At 34.9% G+C, this 11,250-nt stretch overlaps 1 protein-coding gene across 1 annotated transcript; it reads left to right on the forward strand.

Moving 5' to 3' along the window:
* LOC123214418 (alanine--tRNA ligase-like) lies at positions 1–10,960 on the forward strand. Its single transcript, XM_044634169.1, has 22 exons — positions 1–371; positions 451–830; positions 1,685–1,831; positions 2,029–2,181; positions 2,407–2,536; positions 2,731–2,827; positions 3,497–3,617; positions 4,127–4,186; positions 4,817–4,867; positions 4,946–5,041; positions 5,258–5,359; positions 5,981–6,103; positions 6,900–7,043; positions 7,152–7,223; positions 7,327–7,402; positions 8,157–8,299; positions 8,393–8,501; positions 8,585–8,772; positions 9,197–9,286; positions 9,419–9,601; positions 9,711–9,890; positions 10,575–10,960. Exons 1-22 carry the CDS (start codon positions 221–223, stop codon positions 10,644–10,646), a joined length of 2,868 nt encoding a protein of 955 aa, XP_044490104.1. The 5' UTR covers positions 1–220; the 3' UTR covers positions 10,647–10,960.
* The last annotated feature ends 290 nt before the right edge of the window (positions 10,961–11,250 follow it).

Raw genomic sequence — 11,250 nt, forward strand, 5'->3', positions numbered from 1 at the left:
ATGGTATTATGGTAATAAACATCAAGTCAAGGGATTAACGTTAGCATTAGCTTTAAAACTACGAAAATGGCTGGCGTCTCTCTTCCCTGAAACGGCAGAATCAGCATCTCTTCTTCTGTCAACTTCTTTGGCGGTGGCTAGGGTTTTCTTCAATTATCACTCACTCAAATCTCGCTTCCTCACTTTCCGTGCTTCTACCTGTTCATTTTCAGCCTTTGCCATGCCCGGGGTCGATCCTCAACCGCTCGAGTGGCCGGCCAGCAAAGTCCGCGACACTTTCATCAAATTCTTCGAAGATAAGAATCACGTCAACTGGAAATCCAGCCCCGTTGTGCCTCTCAGCGATCCAACCCTCCTGTTCACTAATGCCGGTATAATTAATTAAATTTTATTAAAATTTGTTTTTGTTTCGGATTTGAATTGCAATATCATTGAGTTGATACTCTTCAGGCATGAACCAGTTCAAGCCGATTTTTCTTGGCACGGCGGATCCGAACACTCAGTTGAGTAAGCTAACACGCGCGTGTAACACACAGAAGTGTATTCGCGCGGGTGGAAAGCACAATGATTTGGATGATGTAGGGAAGGATACTTATCATCATACTTTCTTTGAAATGTTGGGAAACTGGTCCTTTGGTGACTATTTTAAGCAAGAAGCTATTGAATGGGCTTGGGAGCTTCTTACGAAAGTTTACAGGCTACCTAGTGATCGAATTTATGCAACCTATTTTGGTGGAGATGAGAGCGCTGGTCTTGTGCCTGATACTGAAGCTAGAGATACTTGGCTTAAGTTTCTACCCCCTGGTCGTGTTCTCCCTTTTGGTTGTAAGGTACTTTTATGTTTTGTTTCACTTTATAATATTAGAAACTCTATTTGTTTTTGTGAAAGTAGTTATACGGCAATAATTACTCATTCAGTTCAATGACTTGTACCGTAAGTAATTGCTTGCCTTTAAAACATCATTGGAGAATGCCGCCTTGATTCTTAACAAAAATGACGTTAATATTAGGTTATAGTAACATGCTTGCAGATATATATTTATGTATAATTCTAGTCGTCTTTTTCATCCATGGTTGAGTAATTAGTGAGGCAGACAACAGGCATTTTAATGAACATCTGATTCAATTATAGGCGTAACTAAGCATCGTGATTATAGGTTTAAAATTTTTAATCTTATGTAAGGTAAAAGGTCAGACTGTTAGGTGGGCAAAGAACTGAGGTTAAGTTTAGCAGAGGAAAGGAAACATGCTTGATTGGTGAAGAAACATAAAAGGTTCTCAAAATTAGCCCCCGCTTGTGTAATTGTTTTGATTTTCTGCTGTTTAGATCCACTTAATAGGCTCATGAAGACAAACCTTTTTTATATTTATGCATTTCAATGCTTTTGATCATTTATGAATGGAACCTCTAATTAATCCGGTAGATAGATTTTTCACTTGCACTACGATGTTTACTTTATATACTTCAGTTCATATTTTATCTCAATGGCTTCTTTAAAAATATTCTTGGTATGATTAGCTGTGCATCACAGTTCATCCCTCTTTTATTTTTTTGTATTTTGCACTGCAAAAATAATATTTGATGATTAATTTGGGTTTTGATTGTTACTTTTTCTGATTGTTTGTCATATTGGTGCAAGTGCCATATCTAAATTGTTTTTTTTTTTTTTTCCCTTTAATGAAGGATAATTTCTGGGAGATGGGTGATACTGGTCCTTGTGGGCCTTGCACTGAAATTCATTTTGATAGAATTGGTAAACGTGATGCTGCATCATTGGTTAATAATGATGATCCTACATGCATCGAGATATGGAACCTTGTCTTTATTCAGGTATAATATTAAGAACTTGGAATATGGTCAAACATTAATCTTGATGACCTTTGCTTGGCACTATTATTTGCTGGTTCTGCTTACATGGAAAGAAGGATAAAATTTGCATATCTGTTGTCTACTCTTCAGATAGCTATTTGATGTTTTATAATTGAATCTTTTGTTGGTGGTTTTTTTTTTTTTTTTGGGGTCTACAGTTCAATAGAGAAAGTGATGGCTCCTTAAAACCATTACCTGCTAAGCATGTTGACACTGGAATGGGTTTTGAAAGATTGACATCCATACTTCAGAATAAGATGAGCAATTATGACACTGATGTATTCTTGCCCATCTTTGATGCTATTCAGCAAGTAAGATGATGGATATTTATGACTTGGTTTTTAATTTTACAGTAGCACTTCTAGGGTTTTCCTTATGATTGTTGCTTAATGGCAAATCTGTTTCTATTGTTTTTTCAGGATTGAAAATGTCGTTTATTCTTTTCAAATAAAAATTTGAGTACTTTTGTTATAAAAATGCTTGAATTGCGATTTTTGTTTACCTCATTCTCTGCAATTCCTTTTTCCTTCTTGTAGGCAACAGGGGCTTGTCCATATTCAGGAAAAGTTGGACTGGATGATGAAGACAGGGTTGATATGGCATATAGGGTAGTAGCCGACCACATTAGAACTCTCTCATTTGCAATTGCTGATGGTTCTTGTCCAGGTAGATTTGTTAATGTTGAGGTTTTGTGCTTGCTTTTTTCTATCTAGTTGTATAATTCATTGATTCTTCTAATTAGGTGAGCCGTGTTCTTGCTTACTGGTTAAACTCTATTTGCTTTAATTTATCTGTCCTCTGAATGTTGGCTTTGTTGAATTTTTTGAATATCATGTCTGATATTCACACTTCCTTTTTAGGTAATGAGGGTCGTGAATATGTTCTAAGGCATATTCTTCGTCGAGCTGTTCGATATGGAAGTGAGGTTCTAAAAGCTCAAGAAGGATTTTTCAATGGGTAGGTCCAACTATACATCGATGTTTGGCCACCATTTCCGGATGTGCATGCTGCAAAACTGCCATGCTGTTGGGTAGATCACTTGGGGATCTACCTATAGATGGTAATGGCAAGACTATAATTGTTGGCGCTTTGCCGGAAATTCCTGGAAAAGATTTGGCCGATCTTTTTCAAACCTTTTTGGTGAAATGGTGGCAGCTGCAACCTTGCCATTACCAATGTTGGGTAGATTGTTTGACAATTTACCCAACCTTACCCACGGTGCCATGCCAGTGGACAAACAAGGCTGGTGGCAACTGGTTTTTTGAAACTTTTTATTAATTGTATAATATTTTTAATAATATAAATTTTTAAATAATAATATTTTAATTTAATAATCATTCATATATTTAGTCCAAAGTTCACACCAAACACCTCATAGTATTAAATTTTGTTCACTGTAAAACACTTTGCAATGCACTCCAATCCAATCCAATGGTTGTGTTCAATGGGCATGCCAAATGCACTCAGCATGCAATTTCTTTGTACAATCAATCCAATCTAAAGGGTGCATTCAATGCAGTGTGCCAAACACACCCATCGTGTAATTTCTTAATACAATCTCAATATATTCCTCTTGTTTTCCTATCCACGTTTCACTGTAACTGTTAATTTTAATGTTGAATGCAGGCTTGTTAATGTCGTTGTAAGAGTAATGGGTGATGTTTTTCCAGAAGTGAAGCAACATGAAGGTCACATTAGGGATATTATTGCTGCAGAAGAAGCTAGTTTCAGCAAGACTTTGCTTAAAGTAAGCATGAGTGTTGTATATTCTGCTGTATTCAATTTTTGCATTGATCTCTCATCTCTATCATTAATCTTTTTTCTTTTTTAAGGAGTTAACTCATTTTGTACTTCATCATTTGCCTGTACTCTATAGATTGATAAAATTTCAGTTTATTCTGTATGATATGGAACATTCAACTTTTGTAGTGATAAGTCCTCGTATCGTTATCTGAATTCACCCAAAAATTAATTTAGTGGTATAATTCTGTGAAATTAACTGGTGTTTAGATTTGAAGCATTAAAATTTTTTTGAATGTGCTAGAAAATCAACTGATTTTGTTCTTCGTGATAGTGTTTGAGCAATGTTTCTGCCGAAAATGTGGATTTTTATTGCTGAAATGTATGAGTTGATTTTGAGAATTTGTATGAGTTGATTTTTATTGCTGTCTTTTGATAACTTACATTGCCTTCTCCGTTGGAATTGGTATTACAAAACCTTATTTTATAGAGTGACTGATGCCAATTTTCATTCAGGGTATTGAGAAATTTAAGAAGGCTGCTCAGGATGTTCAGGGGAAAGTTTTGAGTGGGCAGGCGAGTATACTGAATGCTTATTTCTTTTCTCTTAATAACAAATATTTCTATCACTTGCTATTGGATCTTTGGTGACACCATACTTTTGTATTTGTACTGTGCAGTTGTTGATGAAAGCGCTTTTCTACACTACCAGTATTATTTTGTCCTAGCTAGGAATCAATTATAGCGTATTAGCGATTAGTTTATCTCTTCCACTAGTTACGTGATGCAACCACTGTCCTTGATATTTAGAAAAAACATATCTTTAACTTTGGGTTGATATATCCTCATAACCTAAATAGCTCTCCACACCTCCACACCCTTTTCTCTTCAAATGACTGTTTCCCAATTTTACATGTAAAAATAGTTAATTATTTCACTTACTACAATATTAAATTATACTTCTTCTCTTCCTATCTGAACAAGGTAATTGTGAGTGTCAATCTTGAACAGTAGACAAAATGTCTTCAAATAAATGAAATTATCTGCAAAAGTGGTCTACAATATATTTCTATCTGGAATAAAAAATTTTTCTTTGTATTTTTTTACTTGGTTAATAAGAGATTAATTTTTTTTTTGTTTAGGGTTTGAATTACCCTGATTGTTTTTGCCTATGTCATTCTTCAAATCTTTGACTTATGGTTGCAGGATGCATTTATATTGTGGGACACATATGGATTCCCATTAGATTTGACTCAGGTACATTTATTGCTTTGTTTCTGTATTTGTAAACATTTACCTATGTCCCTTCACCTTCTAATTCTTTTTGTATGCCAGTTGATGGCAGAAGAAAGAGGGTTACTGGTTGACAAGGAGGGTTTCGATAAAGCTATGGATGAGGCACGTGAAAGATCAAGGAGTGCTCAGAATAAGGTATTGGGATACTTTGTTATGTATGATAAAAATAATAATAATAATGCAGGAAATAGAACCTACAATTCCTTTCAGAAAAGTTGTCCTTCAGTTCTGGATAAGTGATAAAGAGGAAATTAATATGAATAAGTGACGAAAAATTGTTAAAAAATGAAGGAAAATTATTTTGCATTAAGGCAACTCTTGTCACCTTTGTGCTTATTCAATTTTTCCCAGCAAGCTGGTGGTGCCATTGTCATGGATGCTGATGCTACCTCTGCATTGCACAAGAGAGGAGTTTCTGCAACAGATGATTCCTTCAAGTTTATTTGGTTGCAGGTTATCATTCGACTCTTATCAGATATCATTACTGAATCACATTATTATAGTGAGTCTGATTTATACCATGGTTTTACAAGGATAAAGAAGAAACTATTCTTTTTATGGGTATTATGACACCTAGTCTGTTATTTTTATCCTTTTCTCTTAATACGAAATTTGTTTGTGAGGACCAAAAAAAAAAAGAAAGAAATTTGTAGAAACTATTCTAGGATGATTGTACTAAAAAATTTGTTTTTTTGCTGAACTGTGCATGACATCCGAACTTCTGGATAGATCCTTAATTAGAAACTATTGTATATCTTCCTTTAAAAAAATTGGTTTCTAGTTTTAAAAATCGCATCTTCAAGGATCAGAATGTGCCCTAGTTTTTCTGGTTTGCAAAAGTATATCTTAGGACCCTGTCTTTGAGGTAATGCTGATTGGGTGTTTGTTAGAAAAGTGTAGATCTTGACCAATTCTTTTATTTTGTCCTAATTTAGTATACATTTTTTTCTTCCATTTTACCCTTTTATTGGTATTATAAAATGCTTTAATTTACAGTTATAACTCTTTTCCCATTTTTGCGATTTGACTGTTGCATATTGTGCTGATTTCCTTAAGCTGAATATTTCATTTCAGGACCATGCAACTGTGATTAAAGCTATTTATGCTGGTTCAGAGTTCATAGAAAGTGCCGCTTCTGGCAATGAAATTGGTATTGTTTTGGAATCAACAAGTTTCTATGCTGAACAAGGCGGTCAGGTACACTGCACCTCTATCTTGATTTTCATTGGCTACTTGTACCTGGTGCTGTGTATGTTAAAATTTTTAATTGAGAGAAAATCTAACTGAAGAGACATTCAAGTGTTATGAGGTATTTGTTAGATTGGAGTGGAGTGGGTATTTTTCTAGGTCTTAGGGAGGCTCTTTATTGCATCTAATATGACTGAACTTCTTTTGGGAAAGTTCACTTACTCCAACTAATCTTAACAACAAACTCTTTTTTGGAGAACTAAAAGATTTTTTAAAACATAAGTCTTGTTCTTTCTTTGAAGTCCTTGGTGGGTTTGAGCAATTAGTCTTGTTTAATAGGTAAGTGCCCAGGTTACAAACTCCTGTATGTCATTAAATAGTACATCTCAAAAGGAGGAGGCATGTATAACTTTTAGTTGTACTTGTAATAGTTTCCTCGTTCTTCAAAATCGAATGATGAGTTTGAGCGATTAGTCATGTTTAATAGGTTAATGGCCTCTGCGATAGTCCTTTTATTGTGCCCAAATTGTACACCTCAAGTGAAAGAGTAGTGATTCGTAACTTGTTATGATTGTAAGATTTCTTCCTGAAGGATGATGTTACTCTTTATCTAACACACACAGTCTATTGAAGGATAGAAGGTGCTGTGACAGTAAAATGCTAAAACTTATTGTTTACTTCAGTTACATAATCATGAATTGATCCTTCACAATTGATATGCTATTCCTCTCAAATTCCCTTTTCCTTTTGGTGGTAGCTTTGTGACATGCATTCAACCCTTTTTTTGTTTTGTTTATGGTCATAGATTTTTGATACTGGATCATTGGAAGGTCCCTTTGGCTCATTCCAAGTACGTAATGTTCAAATTTTCGGTGGTTTTATTCTTCATATTGGTTCCTTTAGCGGTTACAATGGCAGATTCTCTGTGGGTGATAAAGTAATGTGCAAGGTAAGCTCTCCACCGTAAAATTTCCTTCTATTGTTAATCTTGATAATTTCTATATTTCTCTTATTTTAGCTCCTTATTTTGTTTGTTTTATTAACTTTCGTCGCGCAGGTTGACTATGACAGGAGAAAGCTTATTGCCCCTAATCATACTTGCACACATATGCTAAACTTTGCTCTTAGGGTAATGTTTTAATCACCAGTGGTTGTGGACCGCCAAACTTATATCATTATTTTAAAGTCAGTCTATACCTCTGGCTCGCAAATTTCTCAATAATTATGTGCAGGAAGTACTTGGTGACCATGTTGATCAAAAAGGATCCATTGTTCTTCCTGAAAAACTGAGATTCGACTTTTCTCATGGTAATGTTTATATATTTTTATGTACACACTCATTTAGAGATAGAGATCAATAACCAAATATTCCAGTAATCAGGTGTTCATAGGCGTCCTATGTTGTCCAAGTTGGACTGAAATTCTCAAAATCATTATACTTAGGGACCTTTTAACAGAAAATTTAGGTTTATTGAAGACCAATTTGGAACTCTATTAATGTACTGTCTATGACAATGCTTTACAGTTGGTCAGTTTTTTATGGAACAAAATTCATTTTTGGGTATTTATATCACTAAAAAATCCCCAACTCTTCCAATTTCATTTTTGGAGAGGTGCTGTCTTCCACTAAAAACTGATACTGTTTGTGAAGGTACATTCTGTGGAGATGTTAAGCTACTTTATTTTTTTTGGTATATATGATACTGGAACTCTGGTCTACATTAATATTTTGTTACTCTTCCTTAGTTACAAAATTGTAGATTTATTTGATTTAGATACTACAGTTGTGAAATGTTTCTAGTGTGCTGTAACTACAGATATTATAGTTTTGTACCTGCATAATCACCCGCAATTTCTAAGTTGAAGTACAAATTTGTTGGACCCTAAATTCATGGTGACTTGCTTTTCAAATCCATGTGTGGCATTAATAGGAGGATGCATGAGGGACCTACACAATTCATAAGTTAACAAAATGTAATTAAGTAGAGTACAAGTGAAATCTTTTTTGTGGATGCCCCAACATTTTTTTATAATTGCTTTTTTTCTGCTCTATTTTCTATAGGCAAGCCAGTTGATCCTGAAAATTTGAGAAGAATTGAGTCAATTGTGAATGAGCAAATCAAAGCTGAATTAGATGTGTTTGCAAAGGAGGCAACCCTTGCTGAAGCCAAACGTATCAATGGTTTGCGAGCTGTTTTTGGAGAGGTAAGCAGTGCTAATATTGTTGTCTTTGTCTTCTGATCTGGATTTATACTCTGTCAAAATCCAGTTCTCTAAAATCTTCTTTTTCTGATGCAGGTCTATCCTGATCCTGTTAGAGTTGTGGCAATTGGTCGAAAGGTTGAGGACCTTTTAGCTGATCCAGACAATCAAGAGTGGTCATCAATTTCAGCAGAATTATGTGGAGGTTGTTATCTTGTAATCTGTGTGCTTCTTCCTGGAGTCTTGCTTCGAATTATGCATTGAAGTTGATTTGATGAATACATTTAGGGACACATATATCAAATACCCGGGAAGCTAAAGCATTTGCTCTTCTATCTGAAGAGGGAATTGCTAAAGGAATCCGAAGAATAACTGCTGTCACTACGGATGTTGCTTTTAAGGCAATGGAATCAGCATCCTTGCTTGAGCAAGAAGTAAATGAGGCATCAAAGATGGTTGGGATCTTGCTAGAAAAGGTTTTAACTTCTGCCTTCTTCCTTCCTCTGGCTTGACTTGTAGGAAAATCATACAAAAACTTTCTTAATTTTTAATCTTAATGCCAGTATATGCTATCTGTGTTCTTCCCTTTAAGTACTATTTGTTTCGTTTGAGGTCTCTAGAAGCTAAGGAAAAGCAGAACCAGCATATTTTTTCCTTTTCCTTTTTTCTTTCTTAACACTTACAAATTCATGGATAGAGGATGCTGATGCTGATGGAGTGCAAAAATGTTGGGTGCATCACTTTTAATCAATATTTGTCCTGAATGTAATAATTCTCTGGTAGCAACTAGCTAAATTTTGTATTTGATATGTCTTGATTGTAATGTTCTCTTTGTAAAACACAAATTATGTGAATGTTCTAATACAAGTCCAGTTCTTCTGACCATGCTAATTTTCACAGAAAGTGGCTTCTTTGAAAAGTACTGTAGATGCAGCAGCAATTCCAGCAGCCAAGAAAGCTGATATCAGGGCCAAGATTGCCTTGCTTCAGGTATTTTAGCTAGCTAGGTTGAGCAAGATGCTGGTCATTAACTCTCTCTGTCATGTTTGCTGCTTGTGCATTCTCCCCATGCAGTTTTTGTCCATCATATTATTTATTGTGCTGAGTTGTATTATTCTGTAGAATCAAGTGAGAAAGGCCCAAAAGAAGATTGCCGAAGAAAATATTCATAAAGCTGTCAAAGTTGCAACTCAGATGGCTGAAGTTGCTGCTTCAGATGGGAAAGCCTTCTGCATCTCCCATGTTAAGGTTGGCTTGGATGCAGCTGCAGTTCGTGAGGCTGTTTTGAAAGTCCTTGAGCAGAAGGTTTGTCTGCTTTCTCTTGCTTTGTGTACAGCCTGCTTTGTTAATTTTCCAGTCTTGCTTTTTATGTGCTCATTCAAAATAAGTTATGATTATGCTGATTGATGGACAGGGAATATCAGTTATGGTCTTCAGCACAGATGAAACCACAAATAAGGCTGTGGTATGTGCCGGTGTGCCAGAGAAATCAGACAAAGCAAAGCAGTTGGAGGTATCAGAGTGGTTGTCAGCAGCGCTGGAGCCTTTGAAAGGGAGGTGTGGTAAGGGAAAAGGTGGTCTTGCTTCTGGCCAGGTTTGTGGTTTTCTTGTGTTATAGGGTTTTATTTCCCTTAAAAGACAATTTGATTTTAAAAATCTTTGTCCAAAATCCTTAACAGTTGTTTTTGGTCTCTCTCTCTCTCTTTTTTTTTTTTTGGGTCAAATTAAAAAGAAAATAACAGTAGCTTTCAGTTAGGCCCCCCATTTTGGTCAAAGAAATCAATTTCCAATTTTATGATTTAGTCATCCTTAAACACTGTTAGATTCTAATATCATGAAAAGTATATGCAGCTTTTTTCTTTTCATTTTTATGGAAGATCTGTTCTAGGTCATATTATGTTACTGGTCAAGAAAATCAATTTTCTTTTTCCTCTCGGTGACTGCATTCAATCAATTTAAACCTGGAAGTTAAAATTCAAATTGAAATCCATGTCCTATTTATGAATCCAAGCACAAACTAGACTAATTTTCAACAATCCCACGAAATCCGTAACAATCATTGATTTGCCTTCCGCCATTTCTCGAAGCTTCCAAATGTTTGTTTGGCGATCCTATTTGGCCAGCATGTTATCCACACCTGTGTAAATATAATTCTGCAATCATCTCAAATCTTGGAGTCTTTATTCTTTGTTTTTTTCCTATTCTGTTCCATTAATTTAGAGCTTCCCTATGTTGTATCTTCTTTGGATAATTTAGTTTAAAATCTCTGGATTTCCAGGGAACAGATGCGGCACAAGTGAGCAAGGCCATGGATTTGGCAACAGCATTTGCATCTATGAAATTGAGATAACCAAAAGATTTTCCAGTGTTGTTTCCACAACAAATATGATACCGCTGTTATCAACTTGTGTTTCATGAAACACAATGGGAAGCAGCCAAATATAGAAAAATGATTACAATTGTTATTGCAACCAGAAAAGTGGCAGCAATGGGTAGTTAATTTTTAATAAAAATTGTTATTGTTCTTTTGCTGTTATAAAGTCTATTTATTAAGAGAGGTCATGTTGCTCTTATTCATGGTTTGATGATTGAATATTACATTTTAGCCTTTTGGAAGTTTAATTTAAAAATAAATCTAGACGTCCGTATATTTTTCATTGTTAACCATGGTTCTATTTTTTATATAAATATGTTTTACAGATAAACAAAAAGTAATTTACTAAATATTGGAAATAAATAAATTTTTAGGAAATTATAGTTTATAAAACCAAAAAAATGCCTATAGGATCTTTATCCCTAATCTCAGGAAAACCCCATAACCATTTATAGAATCTTCAATAACTGGTGTTATTGTCGATGATCTTTCTCTCCCGATATTTTCTCTTTTTCAAATGCTCTCTCTTTGGTCGGTGTTGTTTTAAGATAGAAAGATAAAAAATTTTATCGAGGAGATA

This window comes from Mangifera indica, chromosome 4, assembly GCF_011075055.1.
Source record: "Mangifera indica cultivar Alphonso chromosome 4, CATAS_Mindica_2.1, whole genome shotgun sequence".
Taxonomy (NCBI): Eukaryota; Viridiplantae; Streptophyta; class Magnoliopsida; order Sapindales; family Anacardiaceae; genus Mangifera; species Mangifera indica.